The sequence below is a fragment of the Coenobita brevimanus genome, chromosome 97 (assembly GCF_032717465.1).
Source record: "Coenobita brevimanus isolate Jiangsu-jjx chromosome 97, ASM3271746v2, whole genome shotgun sequence".
Classification (NCBI taxonomy): Eukaryota; Metazoa; Arthropoda; class Malacostraca; order Decapoda; family Coenobitidae; genus Coenobita; species Coenobita brevimanus.
The window spans coordinates 10,128,142-10,145,831 of record NC_137050.1 but is presented as its reverse complement, the minus strand read 5'-3'; the positions used below and the strand labels follow the sequence as shown (position 1 = coordinate 10,145,831).

Genomic DNA, 17,690 nt, shown 5'->3' with positions numbered 1-17,690 from the left:
CTCAATAAATTGTCTATTTCTAGCCTTGCTGAGATTAGACCATATACATTAGCATATGCCACTTTCAATCTTTTTGCATTGTTTTTTATTCAGTCCTTTTCTCTCCCTCTCTCCTTCGATACCATTTCCTCAATTTCTGATCCATAACTCTCCAGTGGAACTCTGTCTTCTCTTTCTCTTCCTCTATTCTCTGGTCTTCTTTCTTTTTTTTTTCTTTCTTTTTTTCGCTTCCTTAACAAGTTTCTTTATTTTAGCTCTCTCTTCCTCATTTGCATCTCTCCTTATCCAGATATTTTTGAATCCTTCCTTATCTGCTGATTTCCAAGTCTTGTTGATAACTTTATTTACTGTAATCTGAGGTTGAAATTTTACTTTGAGTTGCCTTGCCCTTCCCTCCACATATTTCACAGCCTAAACACTTCTTCGATTTCCTCTTGGGCTTCGTCTTTCGTGTGTGTGTGTGTGTGTGTGTGTGTGTGTGTGTGTGTGTGTGTGTGTGTGAGAGAGAGAGAGAGAGAGAGAGAGAGAAAGAGGGGAGGGAGGGAGGGAGGGAGGGAGGGATTCATGAAAAATTCAACCCCTTATGCCTCAATACAGTGTGAGCAAAATAAAGAGACGTGGAGCCTTTTCTGTTTGTGGCGCCATGTTTCAGTGATTTAAGAGATTTCATACTACTTATCGTCAGCGACTGATTTTGCATACTACTGTTACATCTTAATATTTTTTGGTACGCTATTGACGCCGTATGTCAATAATGTCGGCATTTTAACATCTTAGTTTAAAAAGAGATTTACATTACCGAATGAATTCTTCGATAAGGTGACTGTTTCCTTTATTGTTGTTTTCCCAACTAATTTCTCGTGTATTGCTGTCAGATTGGCTCTTTCTTTTGCGTTGTGACGAAGCAGTCAAACCAGTCCGGGAGCTTTCTGGCAACTAATCTAACCTAACATTAATTAGGTTGAAGTATGTCAAAGTTCGGTCAGATTTTGTCACGGTTAGGTCTAGGTTTGGTTTCGTTTAGCTGGACGCGGTTCGAGAAAGTATGAAGTATAAAGAGGGGACGAATTGGGCTAAAAACATGGGGGACACAACAGGAAACAATCACCTTATCGAAAAAAAAAAAAATTGTTATAGTACTTCTACTATTTACAAAAAGCATCACCTCACCCTTTTAAACAGATATACTCGTAAAGAATTTACATAAGGATATTGAGGAGTAATTTGCAAAATACACAGCCAGGGAATAGGTGCTAAGGAGTTTCCTGTGCAGAAGATACAACCCCTTGAAGGTCTGCATAGCAATAATAACCTTACTCTCGTTATCTTAGGGAGACTTTCTGGTAGCTCATCCTTGTCAGTATATATCTGCACGTGAGACGCTATTAGTTTCATGTATGATATGTACGCGAACTTACTAGCACACAAAAAAAATTATTAAAAAGTAGAATGCATATTAAATTGCCAGTAAAAAAGTGTTTGGAAGGCTTCTAAGGCAGCGATGATTACGATGATGAGACTCTAGTACCGGTCAAGGTCTAGTGAGATACGGTACTCTGTTCTCAGTAGACCTTGGTACGGTAGTGACACTGATTATTATTGTCAAGACTCTTCCGTAGATGGCAGGAAGCTAGGGTTTCCGTAGATGGCAGGAAGCTAGGATTTCCCCTCACACACACACACACACACACACACACCGTGAGGATTTCCGGTTCTGGTTTAGATATCCTGTTTGTTACTGTGTTTGAATGTCGTACCATAAGTACTCACATGTATAATTCACCTGTTCTATTATCCTTGCGACCTGCGGGTACTGTTGATACCTGGTATTTTATATATATATGTATATTTATATAATATATACTGTATATATATATATATATATATATATATATATATATATATATGCAAGCTTAGTATGTTGGAACCTTTATAAACGATGCGAATATATATATTTATATATATATATATATATATATATATATATATATATATTTATATATATATATATATATATACAGGTGAGAGGCTGGAGATTATTATGGAAAAAAGAACAGGGCATAAGGTTCTCAGTATACCGCAAAACCACAAACAAGGACTATTTCATCCATAGTTTTATTGGAACAGTCTGAGAACAAATTCGGGTGTTGTAATTGGATTTTTTCTCAGAGCGCTGAGAATATACAGCAGTAAGTTTCTGGAAAAGGAGTTTAACATTGATGGATTCAGTCAAATTATCCAGTGGGGTTATTAATGAGGTTGAAAAGAAAGTTATAAATATAAAGAACAGACGCAAGAATAGCAAGTTGAAAAAGACGAGGTACTAAGCTGTCCCATACTCTGCAGAGACAGCGTGTTTGGGGAAATTCTTCAGAGGAACCGGGATAAGCATCGCAACATCACCAGGGAAGAAAATAAGTGATGTCGTGAAGATGAGATACAAGGAGAAGAATAACACTGAGAATAGTGTGGTGTGTGCAATGCCTTGCAGAAACTGTTCTTCCGTATAGTATAGTGAATCCACCCGGGGTCTTAATAAGAGGTTATATGAACATAAGAACGACGTAAGGCGTCACTGAGCATACAATTCTTTGGTTGTTCACATTGATGAGCATAATCTCTTGTCCAGTTAGGAGAAAGCACAAATAATACACAAGGGTTTAAGTAAATATGTAAGGAGGGCAATGGAAGCAGCTCACATTTGTGCAAACAAGGGTAGCACAACTAACCATCATGACGGATTTCTGTTCTGGGCAAGGCCGAGGGCAGAAATAACAATCAGCAGGCAGCGAAGTCAGGTAGTCATGAGGGGAGTGGTCAGCCAGTAAGAGAGGAACTTCCCTATGAAATCCACTTGTCAGTATGGAACATTCAGAGAGAGAGAGAGAGAGAGAGAGAATTAAAATGTAAGATTAACTCCTTGAATCCGTTGACGTATTTTTTATTTACTTCTTGCTCTCTCAAGGCAATTTGTACTTGGGTTAGGAAGTCTACACGGGGTGGTGGTAATGAAGGCTGTATAAATTTCTCCAGGTCGAAAAACTCTTCTTAGCCTATCGTCTGGAGATAGCAAGAATAAAGCAAAGAACACGTCATGGTAGTGTATAAATTAACCAATGTGCGGAAGTGTAATTGACAAGGAAAACAGGCCAAATGACGAAGACCTTGAGGGTTAAGCACTACCTTATTTCAGATGCTTTCCTTCTTAGTAACGCTTACATCCTCCAGCGGTTGCGACAGCTCTAGTACTGTATTCCAGATAACACTAGACGATTAAATTCAGCTGGAGGTGGGTCATAAGAGCATAACAATCTTAACCCTGCATTTTTCTCGGGCTGGTCATGCTGGTGGACTCGACCTGTTTCCTCCTTGTCCCTGTTCACCCAGCGGTACTGATGAGGACCTGGACGTGTAAACCAATTACTGCGGGTCGTGTTCTAGAGGAAGACTGGGACTTAACATCCGATTGCCGAAGTGACCTTTGTGCAGTCGATAGACATAAATCTAAACTCTTCATCTTAATTACATGAAACTGCCAGTGCGGTAGACAGAATAAAAGTTAAATGAATAAATAGATTAATAAATTAACAAATTAAAGCAAGAAAACTCCATGACACTGAATAGGATAATGGTGATAGAGCCTTACCATTTATCTTCAGGAATCCTTCCCTGAGCTATATAAAATCTCCAGATGGGTAGCTAAAATTTAAGGAAAAAGACCTCTTTGTATTGAGGGAAATGAGAGAGAGGTCGGAACACTTTCATTTCAAGAATTATTGTGATAGCCCCATAACACATTATGTTCGGCTGCTTGGCTATAAAAGACTCCAGCTTCATCGCACTTAAAGGACTGATTGACACCATTTTATCAGGCTTATCTCTTGCCACTGGGGAATGCCTTACCTATCCTACCATACAGCTCATCTGGTTCTGGGGCTTCCCTCAGGCTACACGAATCTGTCGGTGACTGGAATATAATCATGAGTGTGTCCTTGGCTTGGCCACATATTACGCAACAGAGGAGGTAATTCAGATGCCCCAGTTGCTCACTCCGTTGCCTTTACTGTCCCATTAACTCTTCCCATCTAAGACCTTCTGGCCCAGGTACTGCACAGTATATTGCCTATGAACTCCTCTGCGGTAGCTCTACTGTAATAGTGTTGCGTTATTGCATATACATCATCGTAGAGTTAATGGTGACGTCGGAGATGGACATGTTGGCATTGGTGTGTGTGTGTGTGTGTGTGTGTGTGTGTGTGTGTGTGTGTGTGTGTGTGTGTGTGTGTGTTTTAGACTATGTTGTATGGTGTGGGGTGTCTCTCTCTCTCTCTCTCTCTCTCTCTCTCTCTCTCTATTGTATTTTTTCGTATATGGTGTTATATACTGGTTTGTATTCATATGAGAGTAGTGATGGTGTCCACAAAGTTGTCAAAAAAAAAAAAAAATCCAGTCTGACCCTTAGGTTGTATTTCCTAGTTGCCTATGGGTAATTTTTTTTCCCCAAGGGATATAGATCAAAGGCTCTTATTTGTATGGTCGATATTGGAGTACAACTTGTTAGTTTATTTCTGCTTACATGTGCTGCCAGTGGAAAGACGTTACGTATATAGTATTAATTTACTTAGAGTAGTTAATATTTGTCCGGGTGTGACTGGATGTACGTGCATTGTGCATGCGTAGTAACGACAAAGGTGTTGTAATTTTTACGTGCTGCAATTAACTGTGTCCCTCTCGTGCAAATGGTCTTTGATTCTCAAAAGTTTAGCTTTTGTGTTTGGGTTTTCTTTGGGTGTTATCTGTGTGCAGCCAGCAAGGATACAGGGTGTCTTATTCTGTTTTGTCCGGAGTGTTGTGATGTTTGTATGATAAGTTACATAACAATACAGAACTGACAGTCTGTCATTTGTGTGTATTGTTTATATACTAGAGATGTTTCTTTGCCATGGCGTACGTGCCACTGTGAGTGTTGGACTGAGTCCTGTGTTGTGTTGCAGGCACTGAGGATGAGGCAGGTAGCTGTGGCTGTGGCTGTGGGAGTGGTGCTGCTGCTGATGGTGGTGGTCACTGAGGCTCAGAGAGGACAAAGTAAGTGTCATTTGACTTAGATCTTTGACAAATACTCAGTAGTAGTAGTAGTAATAAACATTTTTTTTTTTTGCTTTTTCTCTATGTTCACGATTCTTTCGTTACGCACAGCATATGTTAATTATGACATTCTCAGTTGTCATTACATATTATAATTTCTCCCATGTTCCGCACAACAGATCTATGATTTTCTTTTCTCAGAAATCTTTGTGTTTTCCTATAGTGATACAGTTTTTTCTGTATGAGAAAGTTAGCTGCTAAATGGTTGTGCCACAATTTATGAGAGCTTATCACATTTCCGTTTCCATAACAGCAACGGTAGAAAGTTCTATCACAAGGAAAAAACGCAGGGCTGTTAACATTTACGGCTTTAGTTTTACACTGTCATGCTGTTTAGTTGGTTAAAATATGAACACTCACAAGTCGTTTGTAAGCAAATATGGTATTTATCCTCCTGTCACTAGCAGTTATATTCAGAACATTCTGTTACAGTGATTGCTAATAAAGATTTTGACGAAGTTATCGTCATGATTTCTTTAACTGCCGAAGAATCATAATCAAGAGAACAGAGGTCAGCTCGTCAGACAATATCTATTTTGAGACAGTTTTATGTGTGTGTGTGTGTGTGTGTGTGTGTGTGTGTGTGGAGAGAGAGAGAGAGAGAGAGAGAGAGGCCGCACTCCAAGACCCCCTTCACCAAAGATATTTCTGCTAGTATGATTTTTAGTTTTCATTAATATTACCATTTTTACTTGAATTTAGTTAATTTTGCATACTGAGATACCTGGCTAGTTAGTGAGAGGTAGGGTATGATGATGTTGATGAGCAATTCGTTGAGATGCAACCCCGTTAAATCTAGCTGAGGCGTTCCAGCTTGATACACAAACCCAAAAGATCCAGTCGGAGCGTCACAGAGACATGACCCAGGCCGGAGTACGCAGTCAGGGAAGCACAGAAGCACAGTTTTTGTCTAACAAACAGAGGCAGCGGGGAACTGGGAATTGTAGAGAAGGAAGGTCGGAAAGACCTACCAGTGGTAATGGATATGATGGACCTACTGTGGAAGGGAAGGGCAAATTCAAGGCCTGACGGTGAGACCGCACGTGCGCTATTCATAAAATTTCCTAAACTTATGCTGCGTATGAGATCGTTAGTTTATGATTTTAAACTAATTCAGTAAGGCTACCAGACAATTTAGGGCATGACTAAACTGGATTTATGAATAATATAATAAAATACTATGATTTCTGACAGTAAACCGCTTACGAGTACGCGGAGAACTGTTCATTGTAAGAACTGGTTCAGATTTTTAAGTACATTGTCTAAGTTGTGGCAGCACGTGGATCAAGGACCGCATTTATAAAGGATCTTAGCAAGTTTTTACGATGAAGATGTCTCCGTTACAGTGAAGTGTTATTGGAAGCCATTGTTTCGTTGTATAATTCGTGGTCATATGAAATTCAACAAGTTTTAGTTATGAGGCGGTCATAAATTATCTAGGCTATTTAACTCTACCCTCTAATCTAGCTACGTTTGGCCATCATCTTCGTTGAAAGGGGCTAGGGATCTCTGTTAAGCTAAAACAAACACGCTGTAGTAACTGGTAGAGGCTTGGTAGAATAACTGGCAGTAATGGGTCGCCCTTCTCATAGTTTTCCCTTGTGGCAGCCTTAGGTGTAGATTTTGGGTTTCACGATCTTCCACTTTAAAGATGGACCGTATTCTTGGTGGCATAGGAGGCTTCGTGGCATTTTTTTAAAATTAGTTATTAATTGTGCATTTTAGTACCTTGATATTCCCTCTATTCTACTCTTTTTATATTATTTAGTCCTCAGTAGCTAATGTAGATGAGGATTTAAAAATAGTAAGAAAAATATATATATCCGAGGAAAAGGTATGAAGTCTTCTGTGCCTCCTACAATACCGCCTGTTGACCGGCCGTGTGAACCTTCAGTACATTGGTATCCAGCTGCCGACTTCCTCGGTGTTCCGAGAACACTGTGCCGTATTCAAGGTAACATAGGAGACTTAATTATCCTCCTTAACCACATTTTTGCACATGAAACAATAGGATTCCCTTTCATGTTGTATGTGTCGTTTTAATATCGACATAGTTTGCATTAATAGCATGCAAAATGAGTCTGAGGTGTAATGTACAGAAGAAATCGCTAAGGAAGAGGTGTTACGAAATCTCAAAAGCCACTCACAATATGACCATTTCTGCATTTGTTGTTATTCTGCCTTGATGCTTCACCCGCGGCAGTGCCACAGGCATCCAATGGCTATAATACTCCTGAGCCTGCATAGACATTCCACCATTTCAGGCACACCAAAACCCCTTCAGCCCATGGACGGCATTTTCATCTTGCTATTTCCAGACGATTCTTTTCGACTTAGGAGACACCGCGCCTCTCGTATTCAGGGGTGTAATGAAGGATGTATGTAACTTCTCCAGTCAAAAAAGTCACCTCCAGTTTGAATAAAATCGTCTGGAAATAGCAAGAATATAATGAATGATCTTTCACTGGACTGAAAGTGATAGCTTGGGATGCTAGGCTCTTGAACTTTGCAGCATAACACCGCCACCTTAACAAGGCGGCAGATATCGGCTTGACTGGTGTTAGGCCACAGTTGCAGCAGGGTAAGGTCGCAGGCCTGTATTGTAGGTGGCGCAGGAGTCTTCGTAACACTTCTTCCATAACAATTTGATTTGCATATTTTATTTTAAATTTCTCTAGTAGGTCAGTTACCGGTATAGTTTTAGAATTAATATACTATGCATCAGTAACATACAAAAGGATAAAGAGGTGTAAGGAGTAGCCTTGAACAATAAATGCCTTAGCAAAAAGGCGTTACGAAGTTCCTATGCCACCTACAGTACGACCTATAGGTATATACTGTACGGTATATTGCCTTCTGATGAGGTTGGTTAGGTTACACTGAGTTAGAGTTGCATATCCCATCACCGAGAACCCAGCATTACCTCCACACGGGAATGGTCATGAAACATGTATATACATGTTGATATGGAGGTAGTGATGTATAATGTGGCGCATAGCAAGTTGTTCCATAGTGTTGTGATATATGAGATGGTATATAATGTTCTGGTACATGATGTTTTGGTGCATAATGTGCTGTTCCAGGCTGCATCACAAGGGAGGGGTCACAAGGCATATGTGGGCCAATACGTGACTGCCTACCACTACGCACTCTCCTGGACCTGATCCGCAACAGAAATGCTCCACCAGGCACACTGCAGCGCCTCAGGAAGTGAGTCTCGCAGGACACAGTCAAAGAGGATGGAATTTTCTTGGGTTAAGGAGACTTCTTTGCACCTCATCCTCACTAGTTTTTCTTCATATAGATCATGAACAGTAGTAGTACCGTAGTAATAATAAATTTACATCATACGAGAGACTGGCAAGACAGAGTATGTAAAGACGAATCGCTAAGGAAGAGATGCAAGAAGGCCTCCAGAACTGACGAGAATACTTGTCACAAATATTTACAATCTTAACTAAGATTTGTTTTTGCAGGAAGGACAATAAAGGAGCGTGCTAGATCTTCTCTTTTGTCCTGATCTTCCTTTAAAAGCATAACATAGTTATGGCAGGGAATTGGCAGCTAAGGATGGTACAGTGCAGAAAGTGTCGTAACGAAAGAGAATTCGAAGGACCGTATTCTAAGTGGCAGAGGAAACTTCGTAACACGTCTGTCTTACCCATTTGTTTTGCATATTGAACCTGATTATTCTCTTGTATGCTACTTTTTCTTCCATATCAACATAGTTTGCATGGGTAACAAACAAGAGGATTCTAAGGTGTGATGAGAAGAATAAATCGCAAAGAAAGAGGTGCAACGAAGTCTCCCGTGTCACTTAGAATATAACCCAAAGATGTCCTAGTAAATGATGTGCTGTGGTAGCAGTGTTCATTCATTTTGTTCCCATTTAACTTTTCCACTTTTTACCATCAGTTTTTTAGTTGTAAACAGCATCAGAATGATTTTTCTAGAACTAGCCCAGTGGCGTGAGCTTGTATGTTGTGTACTGTCTCTTGCTCCTTCGACAACGACTGGGTATTGCCTGTGCTTTCCTACTTACCCATTCTATATCTCTGTTACCCTCCCCCCCCCTTTTTTAGGAGGAAGTAGGGTTAGAATCTCTCTCCCTCTCTCTCTCTCTCTCTCTCTCTCTCTCTCTCTCCATATAAACCCGTTTTTGTTTCTTTGTATTTCAGTGCCATCTGCTCGTTCAACAACAACGAGCCGCTGGTGTGTTGTGGCAGCACTGCGCCTCCCTCTCCCACTCCCCCAAGCCCGCAGCCCACACCCTCCCCCCAGCCTCCGCAGTCTGAGTCTGACAATGGTGGGCTGCGGCCATCACGCTGTGGCATCTCGGCCGTTGTTGATCGCATCATCGACGGCGAAGATGCGCCTCTCCTGGCATGGCCTTGGATGGCACTCTTGAGGGGGAAAGGTTAGAGATGAGATGTAAAAAAGAAAGATGTACTCTTAGGATTAGTTACCTCTTGTAAATATTATTATTATTATTTTTATTGCTTCTTCTTCCTATTATTATTATCATTATTATTATTATTATTATTATTATTATTAATGAAAGACTTGGACGAGTCGGCATTCAAATTTTCTTATCCCAGACTACGACAAACAACTATCAGTTCACAGTCCATTTTATTTTCACTTCTCAGTAACGAACAGACATGGGTAAACAATACTTTACCCAAAGGCCTAGTGGTCGGCTCGAGACGCGAAGTATCCTCGTGAAGAGTTACCATTCATCCATCTTTCGGATCATTATTGTCCCATCAGGAACATAGGGAACCGGGACCAAGGCTACTTAGTCCAGATACTTAAGGTTAGAATTACCAGTCGCTCTCCTCGTAGTGGTACTGTATAAACAAATAACCTCAAAGGCCACTCGGATATACACTTTTATGGACAACGCCTGGTTGGAATGCCTTAACCCACTAGAACACCATGTGTCCATTTGGTTATATGGTTACCACCCAGAGTAGCAAAGAGTGTTCTGTGTGACAGGGTATTATTTGGCGTGGTGCGAAGTCACTTGTAGGTAGCACTACTTGAGGTCAGTGGATGGTGGGCAGATTTGCTGTGCACCTCCAGATGCTTAATGTGGTCATTAAATGCCATATTTTCGCTGACATACTGTAGGAAACTTAATAGTACTTCTTCCTTAGCAATTTGTTTTGTAGAGTATAACTCAGTGTTCCCTTATGTGCTGTCTGTACTGCTTTTTTTTTTCAGTATTATATTGACTCAATCTGCACTATGAATAGTAATATACAAAAGGATTTAAGTGTAATATGTAAAACAAATAGTTAAAGAGGAGGTTACAAATTCTAAGCCATCGAGAGTACAATACAGTCCTATGTTGCACTACCACTTCCCTTCACCCTTGGACCTGTATATAATTATAAACTCTCAGAGCTTTACAGTACTGACTGTCTACTTCTGTCTCCATGCACATGGCTACCAAACACTTGATAGTCAGATTAACCCGCCCCGTCCCGTCGACGTATGGGTACGTTGCAATGATTTGCATTTGCCAGTCCCGGCGACGTACCAGTACGTCGTGCAATTGCAAGGTCCCTAATTTGCACAATTTTCAATTTTCGCTTGTGATTTTTCGTATGTATACACAGGACACCTTCCTCTATTCCTCTACAAGATGCCAAGCAGGGACAATGCCTTACACCGCATAACCTCCCCCCTCCCCCCCTCATGCCATTGTCTTGGCAAAGGACCTGTTACCAGTGACCTGGCTAGTAAAGATATTCAGGACCAGAGTGACTCCCCAATCGATGACAATGTGGAGGACAATGTTTACATAGCATTAGAAGAAGAAACAGCCAGAAATAATGATCAGGTAATGTGGCAAAAAAAGGTCAGGTATGCTGATTAGTTAGTGAGTGAAACAATGCTTATAATGCCTTTATTACTGCCTGGAAACTAATATACGCTCATACTACATATACATTCGTACCAAGTAAATAAATAAATACCGTTTATGAGTGGATAAAATAGTTACCCTCCCATAGAACTCGTTTTCTTTGGTGCCAGCATGTTAGAAAACCCAGTCAGGTAAGGAGGAACTCCTACCTGGATTGGGTGTTTTAAACCTCAGGTGAGCGATTTCTCTATGAATTTTCGATGTTTCTCACCAAAAGCGAAGGTTTTAGCCAAAAAAAAAAAAAGAAAATCGAAAATACCTCGGGACTGGGGGATGTCGGAGGTGCGGAAAACCTCGGGACGTGACGGGTTAAGTTAGAGTGAATAATAAAGTGACAAAGTACAAAAAACAAAACAATATACAACTAGAGTTAGCTGTTACGGAGACTGGCTTATCATAAAAACTGGTGGCTCTCGCTAAGTAGGGTCCTCAACTCCACGCCATCGTAAAAGCCATCGTCTCGCATTCCCTTCTTCTTCATTCCTTTTTAATATTTTTTCTCCTTTCTCCTTGCTCTTCCTTTATAATATATCACGCCTTCCTTTTCATCTTCATTTATTTTCCATTCTCTCTACTTTTTTCTTAATTCCTCTTTACTCTCGCCTTCTCTTTCACTCTTTACAACCAGTTTCTCTTCCCCTAGCTCTCTTTCTTTACATCCTCCCTTTTCTTGTTTTCTCCAACGCTCCTCTTTCTGTCTCTGTCTCTGTCTGTCTGTCTGTCTGTCTGTCTCTGTCTCTGTCTCTATCTGTCTGTCTGTCTGTCTGTCTGTCTCTCTCTCTCTCTCTCTCTCTCTCCTTCACTTCTTTCTTTACTTCCCCGTTTCTTAGAATCACGACCTCTGGCGACACGTTCCTCTTCTTCCAACAGTGAACGGACGCAGTAGCTGGTTCTGTGGTGGGGTGCTCATCAACTACCGCTATGTCCTCTCAGCTGCTCACTGCTTCAACCCAGATTTGGTTCAACTGTAAGTTATCATAAGCTCAGCATTTCAGTTGTATAGTCCAAAAACCAAGTCACAAAAAATTTTACTTTCATGGGTGCACAATTACAATGAAGTTTGCATATACAAGGAGGAACACAGAGAAAGTGCAACACCCACGCCCCGAGCAATTGGTCAAACGGTGGAACTTTGCCCTGTGACCTTAACATTAGACAGGTTCTCGAAACTGAATACCTTCATGCTTGCTTGACTTTCATCCCTTCCATTAAATTTGTTCCATTTCGAATCAAAACTGTTAAAATTGGCCTTGCCGTGTGACCTTGACCTTTGACACATTGTTATAAAAACAACTGGCCAACCCCTAAAAGGTGTTCAGTCCTTTCACCAAATCAGGTCCAAATCTAATTTTTTTGAAATTAGATTTTTTGCTCACACACACACACACACACACACACACACACACACACACACACACACACACACAGCGTAACACGTTATAATACCTCGCCGCGCTTCCAGCACACGCGAATGTAAAAAGTAAATATCAACAACTGTGAACAGAGTAGTTTACGAGTGTGTTGTGCAGCATGTACTTGGATCTCGCTGTTTAATTGCTACACAAGTTTGAACGACAATGCCCCTTTTTCCACGTAATTCTTGGTGATCAATATGTACGTGTAAAAAAACATTATTACTGGTGCGACACTCAACTGCCTTATCTAGTGCATCAGGTGCACAAGAGGAAGCGTCAAACACAGATGAATGTTTATAGCAGAGCTGCCTAGGGTACCTACCAGTAAAGTGCGCTTTGTGAGCGCGTGACGAGCGAGCGAGCTGTTGTACATACGCTTATCATAATTTCATCTTGATGAAAACTTTCAACATTTCTGGTGAGGTAGTTGAACAATAACAGAAGAATAACTGAGCTACAAAACGTTTTTTCTCTCACATTTTCTCTCTGGATGTGCATATAGAGAGGCGCCTTAGCAATTATCACACGTGCAATGTTCATTTATCTGCTCCCGACTTGCCATGTCAACGAACTGAGTCGGCAAACGCTTGGCTATTGATCGAATGATAAAACCCAGAAATGGGGCGATTACCCCTGCTGATTTCACCCCTTAAACGTAGAAAAAACGTTCATATAAAATTATGACCGTAATATCAGATATTTAATTGTTAGAATTCATGCAAGAAAACAGTTTTACAAGAGGTTAACTTTTTAAAATCGATTTCATAGTGCAGCATGGCAGACAAAGCCCTCGGTACATTCTCCTGGAAAGCTGGGATGCCATGAGGTTTCTTGGTCTCATGAGTAAATATATAGCTAAAAACAAAATTTATTGAATGCATCTACTATCTGTTAGAAGAATCTCGTCTTTATCTCGCATAGTAAAAAAGTTATTAGCCTTTGAAAACCATCGCGGTCGGGCCGTTTCGTGTCGGGCAGCACAGTTCTCAGATGAAGGTAATCATTGCGCGTAATGGAGAGAGCATATGAAAGTCAGCTGATATAATAAATTTATATATTCATGGCCTTAACTACCCTAGTTGCACCTCACGCAGTACCCTGAAATCAGTTTTATTGCTCTAGTGGACGCTATCAATTAGGACATTTATTTCACCCAATCCCCATTTAGTAACACGTAATTTGTTAGTCACTCATCATCCTCAGGTAAATGCATAATAAATTTTTGACAGTAACATCTTCCATCGGCAGTGAATTTGTACGTATCGGCGAGCACACACTGTCTAGGAACCCTGACTGTGAGAAAGGTCTGTGTGCTCCCCCTCCTCAGGACATCGTGGCGGAGGAAGTTGTGCGGCACCCTCAGTATGGCTCCCCCTGCAAGGAGTGTAATGACATCGCACTCATCAGGCTCTCAACACCAGTCGTATTTAATCCGCGTCAGTACCTTATATGTTTGCTGTCATATAGCTGTTTTTTATTTTTTTTTTTTTTTGCTGTAGATCTCTAACCCCTTGCAGCTCCGCGTTGATGACCTGTTTTAAGTCATATTGGAGAGCCGACTTTACTAGTAACCAAGCAGACTCATTCTTTCCCCATAACTCTCATAAACTGCAACACAACCATGATTGCCTTTTGCCTGTCTTCAGTCATTTTTTATCTTTTCTCTACTTTTCATACACCTTCCTGATCTTTCGTCTTACTTCAACCTATATATTCATCAGTCTAATGACTGGATAAATCACTGTGGCGTGATAATCAAAGACGGTGAATAAAATCCACACTTGTAGACGGAGAATATATTTACCAGATAGGCTCGGTGGACAGTGCGACCACTGAAGATGGTGGCAATGTCCACCGAAACTGTTCGGTAAATAAATACTCCGTCTACAAGTGTGGACTTTATTCACCGTTATCTGTCTTAATTGTTTATAAATCTACCCTGCCCCTTTACATATATATATATATATATATATATATATATATATATATATATATATATATATATATATATATCAGCCTAACTTTTCTGCCAACTTTCATCTAATTTTGACACACCTGCCAAATTCTTTATACATCTTAATGATCACTAGTCCACTTGTAATACACCTGTGTATCCTCTCTGCCTGTCTTTAGTTTATACTCCTGCCTAACCTTGCCTACCCTCAGTTTCTGTACCTGCCTAACTCTACTGCCTATCGCCATTTTATATACCTGCCAAACCTCACTGACCATCCCAGTATTCATACCTGCCTAACTTCACTGCCAATCCCAATTTATATACATGCCTAACCTCACTGCATACTCCCTTTATAGGCTACATACCCACCTAACCTCATTGCCTACTCCCAGTTTTTATACCTGCCTAACTTTACTGCCTATCCCAGTTTATATACTTGCCTAACTTTTCTGCTTGCCTTTAGTCTAAGCACCTGTCTGGTCTTCCTACCCACCTTTAGTCTACATTTTATATTCCTGCCCGTTCTCTTTGTATACTAGTCTAACCTTTCTCCTTGCCCTTACACCACACCAGCCTACTCTCTTTTTATACGTACCTGCCTTCAGTTTACATTTTATACACCAGCTTACTCTCTTTATGCTCCTACTTAGTCTACATTTTATGCACCTTCCGTTTATTCTTTATGCACTTACCTAACCTACATCGCATTTTTGTATACCACCTGGCCCCCAGCCTAGATACGATATAATTGTTTTTATTTCTTTCTATGTCTGTACTTTTATCTCCCTCTATCCAGTGATGTATTTATATTTCATTCTTGCTGCCTCCATTTTTATTTATTTATTTTTATTTTGGCCTTAGGATAGACTTTAAAGCTGGAAGAGTTTGCCATGTCATTCAGTAACACCCCTGGGGCAAAAGGACTCTCCTTAATTAAATAAAGTCACTTGTATGTAACTAGAGTAAAATTAATAAGTACGTCATTGAGTTGAAGGGGTTAATACATGAGCCGAACCTTAAGTCTGCTTATTATACGTGTGTGTAGCCTTCAATCTACTTATTATACCTACCTAACTTCCAGACTACTTATTATACTACTTATTATACACGAACCAAACTCTTATCTGCTTTATGCATAATATCACATGCCTGCCCGGCCTCCAGTCTACTTAATATACACGTGCCTTACCTCCAATCTTCTACTTATATTCGCACCAACCTCCAGTCTACTTAATATGCACGTGCCTAACCTCTCTGCTTACTCCCCAGTCCACGTAGTGCCCATCTGCCTACCAGTGGACCCTCAGAGAGAGTTGGGCTTCTCTGACTACCAGGGCAAGTTCGCATGGGCCGCAGGATGGGGTTCCACCTCCAGGAGTAAGTCTATAGTATTAAATGTCTTGGGGGCGTATTGTCGTTTACAAATGAAAGTTTTAAATATTCTTTAAATGTGTATATTGACATTTACTTGGCATCGCGTTTATAAACCATAAGTATATTGAAAGGAAACAGATAGGCTAGCAAGTAAAACAATATTGAGGTGTTATATGCATAATAAATCATTAAGGAAGAGGTACTAGAAAGCCTCTTAAGTGGGCGAGAATACCAGCCTTGATATAGTAGTGCCATGAACTGTTCAAGTGCAGAAATTATCACGGAGTGTGGTAGCCACTCCGTAATTAGGAATGATGCTGGTTCGAAATGGCGAGATTCTTTCCTCTGAATAATATCACCTGGTAGTACCAGTAATAAAAAGACGTCATCGTACTGAAGAGGTAGTCTTGCTTTTATGTTATTTTTCCACCACAGTCCTCATTTCTTTCCTGCTCCCCCTCTCCTCCCAGCCCCAGTCCCACCCTCACCCTCTCCCCATCACAGTTCCATCTCACTTCCCCTCCCACTCCTTTTTCACTTACACCCTCTACACGTTCTATCCTCCCACTCCCTTTCGCTCTCGCCCTCTTCTTCACTTTCTCCCCTCCCCCTCTCCCCGCCTTTCTTCCATGATCCCATCCCCCGTCTCTTCTCACTATTATTCCCAGTCCACCCCCTCCTCCATTTTTCTCATATTACAAATACAGCCCTAAAATCACTTTCTAAAGGGCTAGATGATTTGTTTTGGTGTCAAAATGATCATTTTGATTAGGCTGAGTCACTAAGAACCATGAACTCCAACAAGTCACCTGGTCGTATGCACGAGGTCATACGGTCAATCATGTGGCTGCCATCTCCTCTTAATCCCTGAATGGCATAAGGCATAAACTAGTACTAGGTGACCTTTCAAATGGCTCACCATAATGAGACAAGGCTGATTATGGTGTTACTGATGACTAGAACAGACAGCTGACTCTTGGTCATGGTAATAGCGTATCGCTTTGCTTAAACACACTTTTATCGTTCCCATTTAACTCCACTGTCCACTTTCCAGACCCTTTTGTGCAGGCCACTCCAGACAAGCTTCAGCAGGCCCTCCTTCCCATCCAGACGCTCTCCTTCTGCTCGGACCGTCTCCAGGTACCCTGTCCATAAATTTTGCACAGCTTTTGGTGTGTGTGGGATTGCTTGAGTATCTTTTGTCTTCACTCACACAGATATAGAGCTTTTCAGAACCAAACATAAGTGAAATTAAAGTAAAAAAAAAAAAAAAAAGACAAAAATATTTCTGACTGTAAAACACTTCACCACCAAACAAGAGTAAATATTAAAGTGAAAAAAATAAACCCAACAAAATTGTCTTTGACAACAGTTAATTGCCAAGGACACTCGTTTAACGGAAAAGTTGCCTATTAATTTTCCTCCCCCAACTCCCAGGTCGGCTACCCTGACCCCCGAATGACCTTCTGTGCGGGCGGGGAAGGGAGGGATACTTGCAGGGGAGACTCAGGTATTATTATTATTATTATTATTATTATTATTATTATTGAGCTTCGCCATATAAATGAAGAGACTAGTTTTCGTCAGATTTATTAAGCTTCCATATAAATGACGAAGCTTCTTGTTTTCATTATTATTATTATTATTATTATTATTATTATTATTATTTGCACTTTCTTCGTCGATCTTGATGATTTTATACATGAAGGTACCCTTGGGTAACTCAAGTCCTTGTGCCAAATGTAAATGACCTTGACCTATTTTTGATGGTGATACACTCATTTTTATTCTAAATAATGCATATCAGAAATTGAAATAGCTCAGAAAACAATTGAGATACAGCTATTTTGTTGTAAATTCTTTGATA

The 17,690-nt window shown here is 40.5% G+C and overlaps 2 protein-coding genes across 2 annotated transcripts in view; one reads left to right on the top strand and one right to left on the bottom strand.

The window, feature by feature from the left end:
* LOC145413852 (carbohydrate sulfotransferase 4-like) overlaps positions 1–17,690 on the bottom strand; it is a 610,328-nt gene that overhangs the window by 422,158 nt on the left and 170,480 nt on the right. The window lies entirely within an intron of this gene.
* LOC145413603 (phenoloxidase-activating factor 3-like) overlaps positions 1–17,690 on the top strand; it is a 40,303-nt gene that overhangs the window by 12,239 nt on the left and 10,374 nt on the right. The window contains exons 2-9 of the mRNA XM_080283256.1: positions 4,995–5,085; positions 8,229–8,355; positions 9,324–9,562; positions 11,948–12,044; positions 13,741–13,928; positions 15,719–15,826; positions 16,878–16,963; positions 17,261–17,333. Coding sequence (XP_080139382.1) covers positions 5,004–5,085; positions 8,229–8,355; positions 9,324–9,562; positions 11,948–12,044; positions 13,741–13,928; positions 15,719–15,826; positions 16,878–16,963; positions 17,261–17,333 — 1,000 coding nt within the window. The 5' untranslated portion in view covers positions 4,995–5,003. The remainder of the gene's footprint in view (positions 1–4,994; positions 5,086–8,228; positions 8,356–9,323; positions 9,563–11,947; positions 12,045–13,740; positions 13,929–15,718; positions 15,827–16,877; positions 16,964–17,260; positions 17,334–17,690) is intronic.